Below are 23,311 nucleotides of genomic sequence, written 5' to 3' on the forward strand. Positions count from 1 at the left end.
AGGGAAGGTGGCTGCTGCCTTTGTCTGGGCTTCAGGACATGTACCTGGGATGTAAGGCCAAGGAACCTACAGGGCACGGTTGTCATGGAGTGTGATAGGGTCAATAGACTGGGATACCAGGGGAAGGTGGGCACTCCAAGGGCATCTGCACTTCAGCAAGATGCATGCCAGGGTCACCAAGTGAGGAGACAGGGTATGAGAATGTCACGGTGCATTTGGGCAGAGTGTGCCAAGTCAGCAGGCAGGGAGCCTGGGAAGGTGGCCAGGAAGAAGCCATACAATTAGCATTACTTCTGACTCCGCCTTCCCACTTGCTGTGTGACTCTGGGCAAGTTGGACTCCCTCTCTGGGCCTCAGCTTGCTCTTCTGTTTTATGACTTACTCTCAGAGTCCACCCTTGGTCTCCCCACAGTCCTGCACTTCCCTCAGCAAGAAGACCCCTGGTCTGAGTTTTCCTCATGTCCTTGAAACTAACCTTTCATGTGACCTTGAAGTAAGCCCAGGTTTCTACATGTTCATTTGTAAAAACAGTAGGATAAACCTTGCCTGCCCACATCCTTCCCAGAGCAGCCTTGAACATCTCAGGGTCAACTGGTAAAGACTCTCGCTAGGGAGGGAGGGCTCTGCCAGTCTCTTCCTGCCCATGCTGGTGCTGCTCTTCAGAAACCTTTGTCCCCATTCCTCTCCCTCTCACATACTCTCCCCTTCTTGTTAGCTGCTGTTGGGTTGGGGACTCATGGCAGCCCCATGCGTAAGGGACCGAAATGCTGCCTGGTTCCCACGGTCAGTTGGGGATCAGACCCATGTAATCTATAGGGTTTCCACTGGCTAATTTTTCAGAAGTAGATTATCAGTCCTTTCTTCCTAGTCCATCTTAATCTGAAACTCCACTGAAACCTGTTCATCATCATAGCAACATGCAGCCCCCACTGACAGACAAGTGGTGGCTGCTCATGAGGTGCACTGGCCGGGAATCAAACCCAGGTATCCTGCATGGAAGGCGAAAATTCTACCACTCAACCACCACTGCCTCCTGATCTCCCCATAGGCTCCCAAAACTCAGGCCTCCCGATCACAGGCTTAGTACCTACCTGACCTGAGGGAGAAGCTCGAGAAGGGAAGGGTAGCTGAGCCTCAGCTCAATTCCTGAGAGAAGAAAGGGGAAGGAGGTAGGATTAAGAATGGTGTAGGACACTACAGGCGAAGTCAGCACAACAGGGACTAAACCAAAGCTAAGAAGTTTCCTGAAAACAAGCAAACACTTCGAGGCACAGAGTAGCAGGGGCAGGGGTCTGGGGAACATGCTTTCAGGGGACATCTAGGTCAATTGGCATAACAAAGTTTATAAATGAAATGTTCCGTATCCTACTTTGGTGAGTGGCATCTGGGGTCTTAAAAGCTAGCAAGTGGCCATCTAAGATGCATCAATTGATCCCAACCACCTGGAGTAAAGGAGAATGAAGAACACCAAAGATATAAGGAAAGTAGTAGCCCAAGAGACAGAAAGGGCCACATAAACCAGAGACTACATCAGCCTAAGACCAGAAGAACTAGATGGTGCCTGGCTACCACCAATGACCACCCTGACAGGGAACACAACATAAGAGTCCCTGGGGTGGGGTGCAGAACTCAAATTCTAGTAAGAAGACCAGACTTAATGGTCTGACTGAGACTGGAGGAACCCCAGAAGGCATGGCCCCCGGACTCTCTGTCAACCCAGAACTAAAACCATTCCCGAGGCCAACTCTTCAGGCAAAGATTAGACTGGACTACGGGACATAAAATGATAGTCGTGAAGAGTGTGCTTCTTAGCTCAAGTAGATTCATGAGACTAAATGGGCAGCTCTTGTCCAGAGGTGAGATGAGAAGGCAGAGAGGGTCAGGAGCTAGATGAATGGACACGGGACATCAGGGGTGGAAAGGAGGTGTGTGCTGTCACAGAATAGGAAGAGCAACTAGGGTCCCAAAACAATGTATGTATAAATTTTTTTTATGAGAGACTAACATGAATTGTAAACTTAAAGTACAGCAATAAAAAAAAAAGAATGGTGTAGAAGCCTCCATATCCAGATTCCTTTCAGCTGGATCATGTGCCCCAAGACAAAGGGACCTGGGGTTTCCTGACCATAAGAAAGCCTCTTATGGCCAAGGCTTCACCTCACCCTCTGGAGGTGGCGGAGAGTGGTGGTAAATCCAGCACTCACCTGGAGACTGAGATTGAGAGTGAGACAGGCTGGCCGTGCGCTACGTGCCGCCTGAAGATCGGTGAATTACAGACACTCAGCTTGGCTGCTGAATCCAGCTTGACACCTTGCCCCAGGTGACTGGCTTTTCAGTTGCTATCTTTTTCCAAGACAAACGTGCTTCCCTAAAAAGTCTAGCATGTGGCAAAGCTATGACACAAATACAGCTATCTCTTAACCCGGTGGGGCTTGGTGGGCAAGGTGAAGCCTGGACTCAAGGAAGCTCTCAGGACTGGAGAACAAGAAGGCTCTTATCTCAGAGTGCCCACTTGAGTCCCATTTACTGTTGACAGAAACTAGAGGTTGAACTGGAAATTTTTTAAAGAAAGAAATGACCAGGTAGGGCCAGATTATACCTGGGGTGAAAACAGGGAGGGCCACCTAGACCCATGTTTTGTCTAGATGGGGAGGAAGGTCCCCTGGTGTTAGGAGGGAGAGCATGAGTTCTGTGTCAGAAGCTGGAATTTGGAGAGAGAGTGATGCTGGAGAGAAGAGACTATGACTTGGTGTTGATGAGGGTGGGGAATCCACCACCCTCATGCTGCTACATTGGCACAAGCTTTCTGGGTATGGGCAGTGAAGAAATAAGTAAAAACTAGTTGCCATCAAATTGGTTCCAACTCATAGCAACCTCATGTGTGTCAGAGTAGAACTGTGCTCCGTAGGGTTTTCAAGGGCTGTAATCTTAACAAAAATAGATTGCTAGGCCTGTCTTCGGTGGCACTGCTGGATAGATTCAAATTGCTAACTTTTCAGTTAGCAGCCAAGTGCATTAACTGTTTAGAACACCCAGGGGCGCCCAAAGAAACCATCTTAAAAGGGGACCCATCCTTTGACTCTGCAATTCAGCTTCTGGGAATTTATCCTAAGAAATAATCAAATGCATGTGCCAAGATGTATGCAGCAATGCTTACCCTAGCACCCCTTGTAACACCAAAAATTTAGAAACCACTATCAACAGGAGACTGTGCTAAGTAAAATGGGGTGCATCCAAGCAATTAAATATGATACAGCCATTGAGAATGATGAAGGAGATCTGTAGTTATCGACTGGAAAAAGATATAAGGGAAAAAAGGAAATTACAGAATGTTACTTCCATATATGGCGGGGAAATGTATGAACAATTTAATGCAGTTTAGTGTAATTGTTTGTGGGAACAGATGCATGAGCAAAAAAGAATGAAGAGATAATTTTCCCTTCTCTGCACGGGTCAGCAGCAGGGTTCCCGTTCTGGTGTCCTTGCCCCAAGGAGGGTTAACAATGCTTTGTGTTTCAGGGGCTGCCTTAGGGCCACCCACCCAGGCATTTGTTAAGAGTGGCGGCCCCACTGAGAGAACCATAAGGTGTCCCCTGAGAGGGCTGCATTCCCCGCAAATTCCCCCAGATGTAGGGGGAAGATGGGGGCTCCCCCTTTGCAGAATGGTAGAGGCTTGTACTTGTTCCCATGTGGTGGGGTGTAGCAGGGCTGTGGGGATGCCCGTGGAGGCTGAACAGGGGCCCAATGTGGTCTGAGGGACTTCTTGCTACTCTCAGATTTAGAAAAATATGGATACGACTTCCTTACCACTCTTTCCTGAGTGCAATGGAACTCTTGTACCTGTTACACTTGTGTAATAAATATGTTAAAGAACAGAAAGAAGGGAGTGGGGGGAGCCCTGCGCCTGACTTGGGAGGGCCAAGATTGGCCTGGGACACTTGGTTGGGGCCCTGTGAGGAGAGTGAGCCCAGAAAAAAGTAAGGGAAACCCCATGCCCATGGATCTTTGGCCCCAGAATCCAGGAGACCTGTTGCTGAAGGAGGCCCTGGCATCTGGGTTTTGATACAGATCAGAGCCTACAGGTTTCATAGACTCATTTCCTGGCCAGGTGTGAATGCCAGCCAACCAGCTGTTGCTCCCGGACCTTGTCTCCGCCTGGGAGGCACGTGCCAGGAAAAGGGTGGGTGCCAGGCTGTTACCAGCAAAAGTACACACCTCCATCCTTGAGTCTTATTGGGTAGGGTGCCAAGGGCTGCGTGCCCAGCCCTGCTCCATCCTGTTCAGCGCCACTGGCCAGGCTGCTGGAGCTTCCTGCATTGGAAGCCTTGGATAGGGAAGCCACCGGAGGTTATCCAGCGCCGGGAGGGGATTGTGGGCCTTCCATGGGACCTTTAGAGTGCTTCCTGCCTATGAAGGTGTCCTCCTTTCTGGTCCCAGCTTCACCAAGGGCATGCCTGAGGTGAGGGTGGGAGGCCACAGGCTTGACTCCCTCAAGGAGTGAGAAGGGCTATCCCTTACCAGCACACACAGCACTTTCCCACCTGCTATCTGTGTTGATCACCACTGTTACGGATTGAATTGTGTTCCCCAAAATGTGTCAACTTGGCTAGGCCATGATTCCCAGTATCATGTGATGGTCCACCATTTTGTCATCTGATATGATTTTCCTAAGTCTTATAAATCCTACCTCTATGATGTTTATGAGCCAGGATTAGAGGCAGTTATGTTAATGAGGCAGGACTCAATCTACAAGGTTAGGTTGTATCTTGAGTCAATCTGTTTTGTGATATAAAAGACAGAAGCCGACAGAGAGACAGGGGGACCTCATTATCGCCAAGCAAGAGCCAGGAGCATGTGTCCTTTGGAGCTGGGGTCCCTGTGCTGAGAAGCTCCTTGACCAGGGGAAGACTGATGACAAGGACCTTTCCCAGGAGCTGACAGAGACAGAGAGACTTCCCCTGGAACTGGCACCTGAATTCAGACTTCTAGACTCCTAGACTGTGAGAGAATAAATTTCTGTTGTTAAAGCCATCCACTTGTATTTCTGTTAGCAGCGCTAGATAACTAATCACCATAAACCCCATCATGAGAAATTTAGACTCAAGGTGGTCATATGATTGACCCAGGTTCACACAGAAGTGTGTATCTGACCTAGGCCTCCTGAGTTCCAGCCCAAGGCCCAGCCACTGGACCATGACCCAGCCATTCATCCAACCTCACCAGCCCTCCCTCCACAAGACACTGAGGGAGCTGGAAGCTGAAGAGTTAGAGGTGCCCGGCCCTCAGCCCCAGGGAAAACGTGGTCCTTGCTTAGAGCCTGGCCTCAGCAGCATGGCCAAGAGAAGTGCAGCCACCACCCAGGGGGGCACCCAAGAGCCTCTCTCAGGGAGATCCTGTGTTCTGTTTTATTTCCCTTTACAGTTTTAGATGGCTTGGAAGCCTCACATACTTGGCAGCGGCAGTTCCCTATGCCAAGGACACCAGGGCTGCCCAGTCTGGGAGACATACGGGAGTGGTTAACGCTGAAATTATCCGAGAGGATGCAAGCAGGACTGCAGCATGGGGAAGAGGGAGAAGGGAGTCCCCTGGGAGCCAAGGACGTGCGTGGGCCTAGAGAAGAAGTGTGGCTACTCTCTGCCTCTGGAAACATCACTCTGGGCAGTGACAACCCGGGCCAGACAGCACAGCTCTTCAGCCTACCTCTTACCCAGTCCCTGCCCTGGATCAACACCTGGTGTCCAGAAGGGCTAGATATAGGTCTGTCCCATAACTGAGGGGCACAGGGGTCAGCGTGGCACAGGCAGCTCTGCTGAGGCCTGGCCTCCCGCTCAGCTCTCCCTTTCCCTCTTGGTACCTCCCCTGCCCACACCACACACCTTCTTCCCAAAGGAGGGCAGCTGTCCACCATCTCAGCCAAAGACATCTTCCTAAGTGAAGGCAGGGGCCATAGGTTGGTCTTGATGATTCATGGTTTTTAGACAGGCTGAACAAAAAGCTCTCAAAGCAGGCCATTGGGTTTTACTTTATCAGACTCTAGACCTCAATGATTTGTGTTTCTGGTGGTTTGCTCTGGCTCAGCCACAATGAGGGGTGGGAAGGGGAGAAAAGAACCGCATACTGAGGATGGGGGTGGGGGGAAGCCTGGAGCAACCCCCAGGGGCATGGTCTGGACTCCAAAGGAAGCTAGGCCTTTGCAGCAAGCCTTCTAGAAAGCCCCATTGCATTTCCTCTTCAGTCTGCCTCACCCCTGGACTGAAGCTGCAAAAGTACAAAGTTCAGCTTGCAAACAGACCATGACCAAGTTGTCTGTTGGGCAAGGTGTCTCAGATGCCAGCCTAGGTTACTCCTACCAGCTCTGTATGCTCTGCCTCTGGCTTAGCTGCTGGGACTCAACTTTGTCCCTCCCAGGCTCTGGGCTTGGCAACCATGGGTTTGGCTGATGGAGGTCAGCCCTGCTGGCTCCCCAAGGCCCGGGGGGCCCTCTCCTTGCCTTTGACCTCCTCTATCTTGCACGTGCAGTACCCACAACCTCCAGGAGACTGTTCCAGAACTTTTCTTCATGGAAAACAAGGTCTTTCAGGCCTTCCTGGCCCCTCACCAACCCCGAAGGGAGGGCACAATCCAGTCCTAGCACACAGCTGGGATGACTTGCTTTGGGGGGATGCAGGCAAGAAAGAGAGCTGGGAAAGCCCTGGACTGGAAGACCAGTGTTTGTTTTCCTGGGTGACTTAGGCCAGATCATCTCTCTCTGGTTCCCATCTAGAAAGTAGGGGTGGAGGGGCTGTAAACCCCCATTAGAGCTGCCAATTTGTGGTTCTAAGAAAACTCTTCTGAGTGTTTTTGAGTTTTATTCCTCCAGCCCCCTGCCTGTTTGAGGTTGCTGCCTGGGGTGCCTAAGGCAGTACTCCCATCCTCCTCCCAAGGCTAGAAACAAAGGTCCTCTTTGTCAATCTAGGAAACCAGGGAGGAGGAGGAGGAAAGACAGTCCTTAGCAGCCTGGAGGGACCCCCAAGGTCATGATCTGGACTCCAAAGCGAAGTAGACCTTTGCTGCAAGCCTTCCTGGAAGGCCCCATTGCTTTTCCCCTTCAGTCTGCCTCACCCCCTGGACTGAAGCTACAAAGTACAAAGTTCAGCTCACAAACACAGAACTTGTCCCCAGGGCCCCTGAAGGCCTAGCTCCTGCTTTCTCCCAAACACAGCCTGAGGCAGACCCCAAGAGAGCACCAGCCTCCCAGGGCACTCCAGGAGTGCTCCAGCTCTGAGCAATGGCAGCATCCTGCTCAAGTCTGCTGCCCAGCTCGGTCCCCTGCATTCTGTAGCCAAACAGAGGGCCACTGCTTTCCAAAGGGACTTGGTTCGCAGGTGCCAGCTGCACTTTATGAGAGAGGCAGGGGGTCCACCACGGGCTTTAGGGGCATGGGGCAAGGCCACTCTTCTTCCCTGGAAGGCAGTAATCATCATGATGGCCTCAGCCTGTCCCACTGGTGCTCACAGCACTTCCTGGTTCACAAAGCATTTTCCTAATTTGTAGGCCCTGTTGTTCAAAACAGACTTAGGAAGTGGACAGGGCAGCTGGCAGAATGCAAAGGTCATGGACTTTAGAGACAGATATATTCTATATTTGAGTCCAAAGACCACATAGCCATTGTGGGACCTTAGGGAAGTTACCTCTTTCCATATGGAAATCCAGTTATCCCAGGACCATTTACCAAAAAGACTGTCCTCCTGACCCCACTGCAATGCGGTGCCACCTTTGTCATAAAGCAAGTACCCATGCCTGTGAGGGTCTGTTTCAGGAGTGAATTCTAATTCATTGGTCTATTTATCTATCCTTGTGCCAGTACCACACGGTGTTAATTAGTGTACCTTTTTAATTAGTCTTACTCTTTTTCTTCAAGAGTGTCTTGGCTATTCTCGGTTCTGGCATTTCCATATGAACTTTATAATCAGCTTGTCAAGTCCCACCAAAAAACCACCACCATTGCCACCACTTGAGGTTTTGATTGAAATGACGATGAGTGTATGGGTCAGTATGAGGAGAGTTGATATCTTTAAAAAAATTGAGCCTTCAATCTATAAGTATGATAAAATTCTCTTTTGGTGTAGGTTTTCTTTGATTTCTTAATAGAGGTCTGCATATTTTTTATTTTTTTTCCTAGAGATTTGCTATATTTATATGATTTTTAAAAAATGATAGCCATTTAAATTTTATTTTTCTTTTGTTGCTGATATGTAGAAACACAATTGATTTTTTTTTATATTGGCCTGGTATTCAACAACCTTACTAATTAATTCTAATAATTTTCTCTTGAGTCTTTTAGATTTTTTATGTATACTATCCTATTATATGAAAATAATGACAGTTTTCTTGTTCCCTTTCCAATCCTTATATAGCTTTTATTTCTTGCCTTACTGTGCTGTCTAGGACCTCCCTAACAATGTTGAACAGAAGTAGAAAAGGTGGGCATTCTTGCTGATTCTAGATCTGGATTTCTAAAGGAAATTTTTTTAATATTTCATTGTCAAGAATGATATTTGATGTAGTTTTATGTATATATTCTTTAGCATAGTGAGAAAATTCTCTTCTGCTCCTTGTTTGCTAAAAGGTTTTTTTGGTTTTGTTTTGTTTTGTTTTAAATCATATCCATGAATTGATGTTGAATTTTATTAAATGCTTTTTTGGTATTTATTGAAATAATCATATGATTTTTCCCCCTTATTCTTTTAATGAGGTAAATTACCTGGATTGATTTTCAGTATTAAACCAAACTTGCATTCCTAGAATAGAACCTATGTAGTCATTATGTATTAATTTTTTTTTGTATGGGAAGATTTGGTTTGCTAGTATGCTGTTTAGGACTTTAAAATCTATTTTCATGAGTGAGATTGTCAGGTAACTTTTCTTTCTCATAGTGTCTTTGTCAGGTTTTCCTATCTCTGGAGGAGTAATTTTTCCTTTTTGTTTCAATTTTATAAGTCTATTCAAAGAAAAAACATTTGGTTTTGATCCTCTGTACTGTATTTTATTTCTATTTTATTAATTTCTACTCAAATTTTTATGATTCCTTTCCTTCTACTTTCTTTGGGCTTAATTTGCTTTTCTTCTTCCAATGCCTTGAGATGAAAGCTTAGCTCTTAATATGTATTTAAATATATTCATTTAAAGCTATAAATTTCCCTCTAAGCACTTCTTTAGGTGCAGTCCACAATTTTTATGTGTCATGTTTATTACTGTTTAGGTTGAAATATTTTCTAATTTCAATTGTGTGTGTTTTTTTTTTTTCTTTGATTCAATGGTAATGTAGAAGAATATTTTTTAAATTCTCTATTCTATGAGGATTTTTAAATTTTCTTTTTTTTTTTATATTGTTGTTGGCTTTCTAGCTTAACTGCATTGTAATTAGAAAGTGTTCTCTGTATGATTTCAATCCTTTGAAATTTGTCAATATTTGCTTTGTGGCCCAACATATGATCAATTTTTGTAAGTGTTCTTGTACTCATGAAAAACTGTTATCAGAATTTTGGGGGACAGAGTTCTATCTATGTTCATTAGATCAAGTTTGCTAATTGTATTGTTCAAATCTTCTATAACCTTGGAGCCCTGGTGGTGCAGTGGTTAAGAGATCAGCTGGTAACCAAAAGGTCAGCAATTCTAATCCACTAGCCACTCTTTGGAAACTCTAACCTTAATGAATGTTTAAATCAAATCTATATCCCTTGCTTGTTAAAAATCTCCCACTACGATTGTGCATTTTTCTGTTTCTACTCGTAGTTCTGTCAATTTTTACCTTTCATGTTTGGAGGCTATTAGTGGCTTGCACAAAAAGATAAGTACTCTTTTTAAAAACATAAACACAATAATTTAAAATAAGAACAAATCCTTAATATCAAATATCCAGCCAGTGTTCAAATTACTCCAAGTGTTTAATATGTTTTTATTTACAGTTTGTAAAAACCAGGACTCCTCACTTTGACCACCCAAAACCCCAGTCCCTGTCCTCCTGTTCAAAAAAACATTCTGCTTCTTTGTCATCCATTCTGGCATTGACAAATGTCCCCCCTCCCACCCCCATCCCACCCAGGGAACACCAATTATTATCTCTTCTATTCCTTCAAACAGATTTGTTTTGTATTTTTCATTTTTCCTCAGTGTGGGCTGGGCCAAATTATAAGACGTGAAACTCTACTTAACCTTTCAGAGCCTCAATTTCCTCAAGATGAGCACCTAGATGAGCTCGTTGGATTTGACAACATGGAAGTCATCAGTGACCTTGACATGGTAGCAGGCTGTGGAATGGTAGAGTTGAAAGTCAGATTGGAATAGGCTGAAGAGTTAATGGAGTAAGGGAGTAGAAATAGCATTTTTGGGGCAACTATTTCTAGAAGTTTTGCTGTTATGGAAAGCAGAGAAATGGGGTGGGAGATGAAGAGGAATGATACGAATCAAGGAAGAATTTTAAGAGTGGCAGATCCCTGTCCATGTTTGTGTGCTGATGGGAATGCTCACGCTGACGCAAATATTTCCCACCCTCATGACAGGTATAGTCCTCATAGTACATTAACAAGTTGGCTTTCTCTGTCTGCCTCAGAATGGTGTTTTAGCTAGCATGAGTTAGAGCCTATGAGTCCTGCCACTCCCAAGGTCCAACTCCAGGCAGCCCATCTTACCACATTCACACTAATTTCCACTTCTTTTTCCACTCATTCCTACATCATCCTTGGCCCTAGACCAAATTCCCATCCACTCTTACCTCACGAGCTTCCCCTGACTGGGCTTCCTGCCATCAAGGTCACCAATTTCCAGCCCTTTCTACATAAGCCATCAGAGCCATTTATATTTATTGAGCACTTACTATGTGCCAGGCACTGCTCTAGGTGTTGGGAGCTCTAAAGTGCAAATCTAAACATGTTACTCTCCCACTATAAATCTGTCTTGGATTCCCCCCACTTTTTTTTTTTGATGAAGCCTTTGGTACTACCTGCCTCTCCATCCTCACCCCTCCCATCCTCAATCCCTTTTCCCAGCAGTTTGCTATGAGGAGTGAGTCTGACTGTATCTGATTTATGTTTGCATGTATTTCTATGCCTATATGTTTACACGTAATTAGTCCCAAAGTTCCACGACTTCCTCTACTCCAACATTTCTCCTTCATTCCACTTCAGCCACTTCCTCTGGTGGTCATGTCCTAAATCTTATCATCAGTCTCAAAATCCAATGTTTCAGGTCTTCTCATACCCTTCTCTCTCTCCCGTTTTCTCACACTTTGACTCTCACCACATCTCTCTTCCACCTCAGCCCTTCATGATTCCCCACCTCCTTCAGCCTCGACCTCCTGGTTCTCTCTTTAGCACCCTCAAAGTCCCAGTATCTTCCTACTTTTGCCCTCCCACAGATATTCCCCAGCAATACAGCTGAGCCTAGCTGGAGAAAAATCATACACAGCCAGGTGGATGGGTGCCTCCTAAAATTTATTGCCTGTAACCACAGCTGGTCATTCCTCTACCTGATGCAAACCACCTTCCTTCTCCTGTTTATAGAAACAGCTATTCCTTTGTCCAGCTGCACTCTCTTCCCCCACCCAAAGTGCTGTGGTTGATCTCAACACAAAGACTTTGCCTCCTACCACCTCAGAGAAAACACCAAGGTTAATGGGTGTGAACTTCCTGCATTTCCTTCCCTTTTACACCCTCCAAACATGTTTGCAGCCACAGTCATTCTTACCTCCTTTCCTCTGTTTTCTAGGTGTCCTTCCTCACATCCAAGGCTTGATCCACTCAGAAAGAATTTGTCTAGGTTCAGGACCCTTTCTCCTTTGTCAGTACTCTTTTGATTAAAAAGTGACAGATTCTCAACCCAAACCAGCTTGAGGAGACAAAAAGGGAACCTTACCAGCTCACATAATTAGAATGTCCAAAATTATATTTGTTTTAGGAACAATTAATTCCAAGAGCTCATGTGATGCCACCTGGACAATGTCTCCATTTTGTGCCTCAGTATCCATATCTGTAAAATGGGACATTGTTAGTCCATACCACATAGAGTATGTATGTGATAGCACTCATGGTGACTCTCAGCTCTCTTTTTCTCTATGTAGATGGTTTCATTCTTTTTCTCCATGGTCCAGCTTTCTTTGTTTCCCAGTTCTGTAAGACAAAGTAACCACCCATAACTCCTTAGAATATCAGCCCAGTCAGAAATAGAATATTTTGGTCTCAGTTCTTAATTCCAATTGGCCTAGCTTGGGTCAGTGTCCACCCCTGGGCTATTCAGGTATGGTGGGAAGAGAAACACCTGGTAGAATGGGGCTGTTGCAGACCCATCCCTGGGGTGGTTGGAGCACCACAGAGGAAAAGGGGAATTGTGTGCTGTCAGCCACCTTGAGAAAACTATGGTGGCATAGTGGTTAAGAGTTCCGCTGCTAACCAAAGGTCAGCAGTTTGAATCCACCAGGCACTCCTTGGAAACCCTATGGGGCAGTTCTACTCTGTCCTATAGGGTCTCTATGAGTCGGAATCGACTTGACGGCAGCAGTTTTTTTCTTTGTTTGTTCAGCCACCTTGAAAACTGCCCATTGCAACAGAGAATGGAAAATCCCAGTCTGTTCTCTGAGTAGGAATAATATGGAGAAAGAGCTAGGGCCTTCGCCTCCATCTAGATAAAGAAGGGCCAAGCATTCTAGGTACACACATTTAGAATGCATTTTTTCCCTAGAGGCTGTAGGAAAGTCATCTGGATAAGGAGATTGGAGACGCCATTTAAGAAAAGAACAAAATAGTGGGAAAACCCTGTGGGGAAAGTACAGGAAACTGCTGGGGCTTGTCCTGGCCTGGTCTTGAGGGTTCTGTTTGCACAGATCCCATATCAAAGCCATGCTGAAGGAAGCCCCTGGAAGCCACAAGTGCTAACAAGTCATGGTGTGGGGAACTAGAGTCTGCATGTGGCCTCCCATCCAGGCCCCAGCCTTGTGGGAAGAACTTTGTCAGTGTAAATAAAGGGGTACTGGCCACACACCCCATCGTAGCTTTGTGTCACAGAGGCCAACCTGGCCAGCGGGACACAGACAGGGATTCCAGGGGTCAAGACAAAGTTGAACATTAGGATGACCAGCTGGCCACCACCTGGTGACACAGGAGCAGGACACAAACCCATCTATGAGAGCAATATCACACAAAAGAGGAGAGTAGTCCTTCACCCCAAAAGTGACCAGTTTTAGACTTTATTTTGACTTTTCAGCATTTATTTTCTTATCATGTTAAGAAACATAAATAAAAGAAGGGCTTTTACTTATAGTGCTAATAAACCAGTTGCTGTCAAATCAACTCTGACTCATAACAACCCTGTGTGTTGCAGAGTAGAACTGGGCTCCGTAGGCTGTGACCTATTGGAAGTAAGTCACCAGGTCTTTCTTCCAAAGTGCCTCTGGGTGGGTTCAAACAGCCAACCTTTCAGTTAGTAGTTGAGCGCTTAACCATTTACACCACCCACAGACTCCATAATAATAACAGCAAACTCCTGTTCAGTGCTTACTATATGACAGTCCATGTTCTAAATGTTTTGTATGTATTAGCTCATTTAATTCTCACAACTTTTGAAGTAGGTAGTATCATTATCCTTATTTTACCAGAGAAGTGACACAACTTGCCTAAAGCCACACAGCTGGTAAGTGACAGAGCTAGGATTCTGATCCAGGCAATCTTAACCACTCAGTATCTCTGCTCTGAGTCCAGTGGTGTGGATTGCTTAGGTTCTTTTGGAAGCAAGAAACAGAGCCTCCCACAAGCTACTTCAAGGACAAAAGGGGCTATTATATGGCTCAGCTGCTCTTGGGTCTGGCATCTACCTCTAGTTCAATCAGTTGGGACTGGGGTCTCATAGTATATAACATGGCCACCTATGGTTACCCTTTTAGATAATACTGTAGATGAGGCGGTTCCTTAGACGGTACTTCCATGATAGAAACCTGTGGCTCAGGTTCTGTCTGAAGTGTCATGTTTTCAGGCTAAAACTATTGTCTCTGCTCCAAGTCAGCCCCAATTACTTGCCCCCCTAGGAAAGGCATCTTTCCCCTCTGCTTTCCTCCGGTCCTACGGGCCTGGGTATATTCCACCTACTTGGCTAGGCCAGTGAGGACAGCAACTGTAGCCATTGATTCAGACATTGGTCAGAGAAGGAAAGCGAAGGGACAGGAGTCAGTAGAACTGGATTTTCACAAGCTTGGGATTCACTCACTGTGAGAGCTGGCGGAATCCTCTAGCTCCTCCTCTCCACCGTCTTGTCCGTGTGGTAGGACTCTTCAGTGCTCCCTGTTGGCCTCACAGACCACAGCCAACAAGGTTGGCTGCCCACTCAACAGCCACTCCACCAGTTCCATCTCCTCGTCCTTGCTGGATGACCCATGAGTCTGTTTGGATGCTCAGGAAAATGGTCTTTTTACAACACCAGTGATGATTCAGCTGGAGAAGGGATGTAAGGTGCCACCTTGGCCAGTATATTAGCTGAAGGGGTAAGGGCTTCTGGGAAAGGTTTCTTCTCCTGATAAAAGTTGATCCGTGAGGAGAAACTCCTTTTTTCTTCTTATAGAGCTGGGACCACATTGCAGTCTCTGAAGGAAACAGCAGATTTTGTCCCAAGTTAGAACAGGTAGCTTTCATTCACGTAAATATCAAAAAGAATGGAAACCTTTTGTCAGAAATGATTCAGGGATTACTGTCTTGGGGTGGAGGGCGGGGATTAGAAAGGAGGAAGTTGAGATAGAGGACCTCTAAATCAGGTCCTGTCATGAGCAAGTAGAATTGTGTGCTAATTTTTCTTTTGTTGTTTTTGTTGGGTGCCCTCAGTAGATTCCAGCTCATAGCAACCCCACGTGACAGAGTAGAACTGCCCCATAGAGTTTTCTTGGCTGTAATCTTTATGGAAGCAGATTGCCAGGTCTTTCTCCTGCTTAGCTGCTGGGTAGGTTTGAACAGACAACCTTTCAGTTAGCAGCTGAGCGCTTAACCATTTGCGCCAGAGAGAATTTTTCTCTAGAGTTTGCCCTATTATGAAGTTGATGAAACTGGCCTAACTTAATAAGAAATAAAGTCAACCTTTCACTTCATGTTGGCTCTCAAACTATCCCCTGTTTTCTACTTCCCTTGCCCATTGGACTCAGGCTCTTCCCCCTCCTGGCCATGCATTCCCCCTTACTCCTTCTCCTTAATAATCTGGAGGCCAGGTTTATAATGTCAGCTTTTCTGTTGCTATCCTGCCCTCTGCTGGATTAGGAGAGGGATTGCAGAGACATGGATTTCTGGGAAGGGCCAATTTTCTGGAAAGGGGGTGTGATCAGGAGACCAGATTTCCCTTGAGTCACTCTAAGCCATTTGTTCACCAGAAATTAGGTCCAGGAGGCTGTAATCCAGCTTCATAGTGTAGGGTGGGAAGCTTCCTGGAAAATACAACTGACTAGTTTAGAAAAGGTTAGAAGTTGTCTGTGTGCACCTGTTTCAGTTTCTTTGCTCATAAAGAGATGGAGAGATAGTGAAAGAGAGATCTCATTTGTCTACCATTAAAAACAAAATTTCCTAGACAAATTGATTTTTAGGACTTGCTAAAGTTGATCAACTTCCTAACAAGGGATCACAAGGTGACAAGTGTGCCAGTTCGGAGGAGTATGGAAATTGATGGGTTATGTAGTTGGGATACAGAGGACTTATATAAACAGCTAGTTAAAGAGAGGGGGGAAGAGTAAATCTCTAACTAGGTAAAGATTGTAGTCTCATTACAAGTGGCTGTGAAATGTCATATTCAAGTCAGTTATTACAGAGGGAGTATGGATTAGGAGAGTCTGCAATGCCAGGAGTATTGGCTGTCAATTAGCAGTTAAAAAATCCAAGATTAAGATCAAAAGAGGGAAAATCCAGAACATAACTTCAAAATCTCATGGAATCCAGACTTTCTGGAGCCATGGAGGTTAGGTGAACCCCTGAAGCTATTGCCCTGAAATAATCTTTAAACCTTAAACCTTCAACCAAAAATATCCCCTGGTCTTCTTAAAACCAAACAAAAGTTTAGCATAACTACTTAAGAATGTCTGCCTTGAGCATTGTCCTCTTTCAAGATCTATCTATATGGGATCAAACTGACAATAGCAACTTGAAAGATTAGATAGGAAATTTAGGGGACAGTGAGTTTATGTTAATTGGGGAGGAACAACTCAGAAAAGGAGAGTGAGAATGGTTGCACAACTCAATGCTATCAATGTCACTGAATTGTACATGTAGGAATAGTTGAATTGGTTATGTTTTGCTGTGTATATTCTCAACAACAACAACAAAAATACAACACGTTATTTAAAAAAATCCAAGATAAAAAAATTCAGTACGACTGCAATGGGTTTTTTTGTTTGTTTTGAAGAAGCAATGGATGAGGATACATTTGTGGCTGTTAACTCTAAAGACAAGTTTAATTTTTTAAGAGTGGTGTATGATGGTCCCATTGAGATAGATGCACAAACCAGAGGCACAGCACCGAGTCACAAGTATTGAGTTGAAATAGGCCACTTGCCACCAACAAGCAATACAGACCAAATACAGAGTTTATCCCTTTTATTTATTTATTTATTTAGTTTAGGATAAACATCTTTCTCTGAAATTAGTATTATCAAGGATTGAACTCTTCTACATAAGTTAATCTTCCAGATGACTGAGATTTGTACCTTTAAGTAATTGTAACTTTTCATTTTGGATTTAAATAATGCAGAAAAATGAAGAGATTAAAAAATTAACCTAAATCCCATTAACCAAATGTTGGGTGAACATCATTCCAACTAGCCTTTATGTGTACATACAAATAGGAGATTGGATGTATATATAGCTAGATAGGTAGATAGATACAGAAAGAGAGAACAAACAGACTCACAATTTATTTTTTGAGAATTTTTGGGCCAAACATATTTTGAAATTCATAATTTTTTGTATTTTGGAAAGACAACACGTTGTATGTCTTATAACATCCCCTGCAGGGTCTAGGGAAGTACTCTATAATTAGATAAATTAACATTTCTGCATATGAATATTCAGACTAAGAGAGATTTATAAAAGACTACAAATAACCTCACTTAAATTCAGGACAGATTCTTCAGCCAAATGACTTTATTCAAAAAAAAAAAAAAAAAACAGCTTTTTAGATTACAGAATTGGAGGAATTGTGGAACTGTACTTTCATAAAATGGTATCACATAATACATGCAACCTTTTAGAGAAAATTCTATCAATTTAATCATACCTGTAATTGGCCAAAAGAAAAGAAACTAAAGTGAAATCAAAGGAAATGCTGAACTTTACTTAAATATTTCCTTTTCTTTTTTATTGTGGTAAATATATATGTAACAAAACATCTGCCATTTCAACATTCTTCAGATGTACAGTTCAGAGACATTAACTATGTTCATCATGTTCAATTATCACCTTTATTCTTTCACAATTGTTTCCATCATACATGAATGTTCTTTATAACAAGAGATATTATTTTCTTAAAGATATTTCTAAGATTAAGAAAAGAGACAAAGAAAAACATTAAGAGTTTGGAGACATTATGTTGGAATCATTTCTGATGGGGATCTTCCCAACATGTTCTCAGTACTATCAGGCCAAAGGCTCCCCCAATATTTTGTAACATTCTCTTTAATATTCTGAGATGAAATTCATAGATAATGTAATCTACTTACACAGATAATGAAAAAAAATCAGTGTAATGGCTAATACGTAGGAAAAATAAAAAATTAATTTGTCATAAAATACAGTAATATGTATTTTAATATTTAAACCCTTAAACATTACTACTAAAGTAATAATGAAACAACGAGATGCTTGCATCCATGTACATTGAACAAGTTTGGACTTAACAGGAGTCGAAGAGAACCCATTCCCTTCAGAGTGAAAGAACAAAGGTACGGTGAATACTAGAATAAAACATAGCATTAAGTAATTATAGAGCAAACATATTTGTATAAGTGAAATAGGAAAGTAACCGTAATTAAACTAAGAATAACATGACAAGTTACTAAGTAGAAAAAAGGAAGACAGGTGCTATTGTTGCAAATGAGCTGGGCCTGCTTTCCAAGGAAAATGTTACAATAATTTTCTATGTTGTGTCATGGGATGGGCTAATGAAAGACATCTTATAACCTATCTTGATATCTTACCACATGTTGAGGCAAACATTTAGATTCTAAGAACTTTGAGACCATGTCCTTCAAGAGTGGATGGAAAATAGACGATTTGAATAAAGAAGCAGTATTTAAGAGGTTACAGAGAAGATATGTCGGAGACTTTAGGGGTAGTATCAGATTAAACTGAAATACAGTGGGAAATCCCCAAATAAAGAATCTCAACACGTAATTTTCACAACATGTATTTCTTATTTATCATTGTGCTGCAAATATATTTTTTTAAATTTATATAGGATGGCAATAAAATATTTTTTAAATAGCCTTTTTTAATGAAACTCATTGATATTCCTACATTTCACTGGTCTCTACTAATTTAATAACATGAATTTAAGTCTGTTAAAAGAAGTCGCAAATCTCTCTTTACACATTTGCATTTGTTTTCATTGCCCTTTTAGTAAAGGCACCACTGGAGTGGACACTTTTTCGGCTAAACTCTTAGAAATACTGTTAAGTAATTTAGCTCTTTCCAAGAACTGGGCATGCAAATCTTAACTGGGTCCCAAATCTTTCAAAATTAGATAGATTTAATTGCTCTTTGCCTTCAAAGTTTTGATTTTTTTTAAAGCTCAATGAACTCTTTCTAGAAATGCTGGCTAGTGTTCCATTGGTTTTGAAAGTATTAATTGTCCAATCAAGTATTGTAAATTTGTTCGACCTTTAAATCTAATCAATGAATTGCAAAATTAATTTGAAAAGCAAAATTTCCAACCCAGTGCTTTTAAGCAGTAGTCTCCCACCAGGGAGACTTTTTCTCTGGAGCAAGGCCGTGGGATCGATCTTTCACAGCCCCTCGAGGCTCCGCCCCTCAGTGCTCCACGCCCCTCCTCTTGGCACACACCGCCTGCATGGAGGGCATCGGACGCCGAGCGGAAGTGACGTACAGCGGCCGCCGGAGGTGTCGTTGGTGTGTTGCGCGACTGCCCTCTGAGGGAAGCGAGACCTGATCGTGGAGCTGGGCCTGAGCCCGGAAAGACATCGCAATGTCGATCGAAATCGAGTCCTCGGAGTGAGTCTTGCAGTGGCGGGTATTCGCGGACTGGCAGGGGCCGGAGGTGAAGGGTGTGGGGTGGAGGATGATCAGGAGGGGGCGTCCGAGAAGCTAGGGAGTGGTACGGCATTTCCTTGCCGACAGTGCTTCTTCCATCTGTCTACATCGGAGGCGGGCCCGAAAGAAAGAAGCAACTCTTCGACGTGAAGCCCAAAGCCCCGCGAGAGGCGGCACGGGGCTGAGGGAAGGAAACACCTTGAAGACCCGAGTTCTAGCTCTCGCTCTGTGACTCTGAGCAAGTGACAGATCACTCTGGACTCCAGTCTGTCTGTGCGACGGGGGGTGGGGGAGAGGGGCGAGGATGGACTCTAAGCCTTCCTTCTCTTCCCGCCCTCCTCAAGCAGAGGATTCATTCCCTCCTCTCTGTTTACGTGGCCCCCCTGCTTTGCTCAGCACTTGTTTATTTGTCTGCCCACCCACTACCCTGAGTAGGCACTTAGAGGCTCTTTTACTTATAGTCCCAGTGCCGAGCATACCGTAGAGGCTCACTTGCTGCTTTTGGGATGAATGGACAGCTATTTTATCAGTCTGTCTGGTGCTGAAGTGTGGCTAGGCTGAACTATATGTAGCCACAAAGGAGAGACAGAATCTGGAGATTGGGCCTGGAGAATGATAGATTAGGCATGGATGGGAACTAATGAATGATTAAAGATGGTCTTTAGTGGACTTCTACAGGACTGCACCTTACTCCCTGTCCTTGCCAACACTCAGTAATTAAGTCAGTAGACATAACATTTGTGTCCTTAGGGTACCTGCCCTGAAGACGTGTCATAGGAGGAAGGGAGGTTTATTCATTCAACACGTATTGAAGTCTGTGTGCCAGTTGCTGTTACAGATGCTGGGAACACAACAGGGAACAAAACAGACAAAATCCTTGCCTTTATAGAATGTATGTTGTGATTGGGGAAGACAAACAGACAAAAATAAAAAGTAAAATATGAAGTTAAACAGATGGTGGTAAGTGCAGCGGAGAAAAATGAGGCAAAGAAAGGTGATACAGAGTGCTGGAGATTAAGACAACCGAGTCAGGGGAGGAGTCAAATGCACTGCATGTTTTGGCCCCTGGATGATAGCAGACCCTGACCATTCTCCATCCTTAGCACCCTGGCTGTAGCAGCAGGGGCTGCTGCATGTTTTTATCATCAGTAATAGCTGTTACTAAGCACTTTCTTTGCTAGGCACTCTATAAATGGTATCATCAACACTTTCAACAATCCTACAGAGTAGTTTTTTTTTTTTTTTAAAAAACAAAACAGGTGAGGAAACAGTCTCAGAGATGTTAACTGACTTGCGCAGCTAGTAAGTGACAGAGCTCTGATTCAGATCTTAGACTAGTTCCAAAACTTTTAGTGATTTATATATTACATTGTGTTTGGAGGTAGGGACTTTGATTTTGCCTGTGTCAAGTATGAAGTATTTGGGTGAGGATCTCATTTTGGGAGTGCAAAGTGGAGATCAGTGGAAGTGTGCTGAGGAAGATAATGTGGTACTAGAATAGCAGGGGTCTGAGCCTGGGCCACCTCTAAAGGGTACATGAGAGAGAGATGATATTTTAATACAGCTGCCAGTAATAGTAGTCAGCTTCCTTTTGTAGGCATTTTTACAAAGAGGGTGGTTACTTTCCTGTCAGGGATGTATTTTCAAGAGTCAGGCTGCCAGATTTGAATCCTCATTTTTCCACTTGGTCAAATCTTCATCTGTAAAATGGGGATAATAGTAAAACTTATCTAATAGGGTTGTTTTGAAGAGTAAATGAATTAATCTGTCTAAAATGCTTAGAACAGCATCTGATATGTAGCAAATGTATAGTAAATGTTGGTTATTGTTTTATGATTATTATTTCTCCCCTGGGGAAGGGAATTGACTAAATTCCAATCTGAAATTCTTCCCAACCAAGATGTCTGGTCCTCTGTACTGGTATGGTCCAGTAGAAATGTAAGCCACATAGGTACTTCTAAATTTTCTAATAGCCACATTTTAAAAAGTAGAACAAAACAGGTGAAATCAATTTAATATATTTTATCTAACCTAATATATATAATATTATTTCAACATGTAATCCATATAAAAATTATTGAGATAGTTTACGTTTTTTTGGTTACTAAGTCTTCGAAATCTGGTTTGTTTGTTTTTTTTCACTAACAGCACATCTCAATTTGATTGCTCAGTTTCTATAGGAAATACGTGATGTGTTTAGATTTCATAAAATTTACAGTTGAAAAAGTAGATTCTTATACCCAAGTTGTTCCAACATATATGAGTGTTTTTCACTACTGAATCAAGTATCAGTTTTCAAAATTAAAATTAAAAATGCAGTCCTTCAGTCACTCTAGCCATATTTCAGGTGTTCAGTAGCCACTTGTGGCTAGTGGCTACCATATTAGACAGTGCAGCTTTATACCAGCAGTCTTTATACAGGGCACAGTGAAGCTAGTGTCTTGAGAAGGGTACTATATGCTTGGTTTCTTTGCAGGCAGATGGGTGGGAGCAGAGAGGAAGGAAGAAGAGGAAAACAGTGTATCACAGTGTCATCCAGTGAACTTGTACAGTCTGCGTGAACACATTCTTCACAAGAATTTCTGTTATTAAGTCCAAGATCAAGAAGTTTTAACTATTAAGTAACAAGTTTCCTGTCATATGTTGAAAATGGTTGCTTGTTTCTTCCAGTATTTGGAAATTGTTCTCGGGAAACTGAACTCACACTTTTTGTTTCACTTGTTCTGAAAGTTTGGTGATAAAGGCAGTGGGAGGTGTTATTTTTGCAAATGAGGACGCATCGCTTTTTGTTTTGTTTTTACAGTACAGTTCTACATATGTGTATTCAACAAATTCCCTTTAAGAAAATTTCAATTCATAGTTTTTTTGGTTGTCATCTAAAAAATGGATTGAATTATACTATAGTCGTTTAGGTTATTTTGTGTCAGTGACTAGGCTAGGTTTAGAATATTTCACTAGAGTGTGCGGCAGTATAATTCTAAGTATTAATAAAGTGGGCATAGTAAAAAGACCCCTGACCTAGGAAGTAAGAAAGCCACTTTGGTATCAACTCTCTTTCTAGCTAGTTGTAAGACATTGGGCAAATTATTTTCCCTCTCTGAACCCCAGTTCTCCCATCTCTGAGATGGGAGAACTAGATGATCCCCAGGGTCCCTTTTAACTCAGATTTGGTGATTATTGTAAAGTTCTGCTCACATGAAAAAGAGATGAAAAGTAGGTGGTGAAAGGAGACTGACTAGTATGGAAAAATAGACTAGGATGGGGTTTATTTTGTGGCCTATTTGGCGAGCAAGGATCCCTGAGCTGACTGACTTGCTTTTTTCTTGCAGTGTGATCCGTCTCATCATGCAGTACCTGAAGGAGAACAGCTTACATCGGGCGTTAGCCACCTTACAGGAGGAAACGACTGTGTCTTTGAATACCGTGGACAGTATTGAGAGTTTTGTGGCTGACATTAATAGCGGCCATTGGGATACTGTTTTACAGGCTATACAGTCTCTGAAATTGCCAGACAAAACCCTCATCGACCTCTATGAACAGGTAGGAGTGGTGGTGATTCGGATCCCTTGTGTTGGCTTATTGTGGAACCACTGTCTAGGAAGCATCAGTGAGCATTCTTTACAGAGCTATATGGCTGTAACAGCGTGTCGTAGTTATCTAGTGCTGCTATAGCAGAAATACCACAAGTGGATGGCTTTAGCAAACAGAAATTTATTCTCTCACAGTCTCTGAGGCTAGACGGCCCAATTCAGGGCATCAGCTCCCGGGGAAGACTTTCTGTCTGTTCTGGGGGAAGGTCCTTGTCATCAGTCTTCCCCTGGCCTAGGAGCTTCTCAACGCAAGGACCCCGGGCCCAAAGGATGCACTCCTCTCCCAGTCCTTCTGTCTTAGTGGCATGATGTCCCTCTCCTCTCTACTTGATTCTGTCTCTTATATCTCAAAAGAGACTGACTCAAGATACAACCTAATCCTGTAGATTGAGTCCTGCCTCATTAACATAACTGCCTCTAATCCTGCCTCATTAACATCATAGAGGTTAGGATTTACAACAC

At 43.5% G+C, this 23,311-nt stretch overlaps 1 protein-coding gene across 2 annotated transcripts in view; it reads left to right on the forward strand.

The window, feature by feature from the left end:
- The first annotated feature begins 19,080 nt into the window (after positions 1-19,080).
- The window catches only part of SMU1 (SMU1 DNA replication regulator and spliceosomal factor), a 22,872-nt gene continuing 18,641 nt past the window's right edge, over positions 19,081-23,311 (forward strand). For both annotated transcript variants that reach the window (XR_002823287.1, XM_004372336.3), the window contains exons 1-2: positions 19,081-19,220; positions 22,589-22,799. Coding sequence is in view for 1 of the 2 variants with exons in the window: in XM_004372336.3 (XP_004372393.1) it covers positions 19,195-19,220; positions 22,589-22,799 (237 nt within the window). In the remaining variant the exon portion in view is untranslated. The remainder of the gene's footprint in view (positions 19,221-22,588; positions 22,800-23,311) is intronic.

This window comes from Trichechus manatus, unplaced genomic scaffold, assembly GCF_000243295.1.
Source record: "Trichechus manatus latirostris isolate Lorelei unplaced genomic scaffold, TriManLat1.0 scaffold00016, whole genome shotgun sequence".
Lineage (NCBI taxonomy): Eukaryota > Metazoa > Chordata > Mammalia > Sirenia > Trichechidae > Trichechus > Trichechus manatus.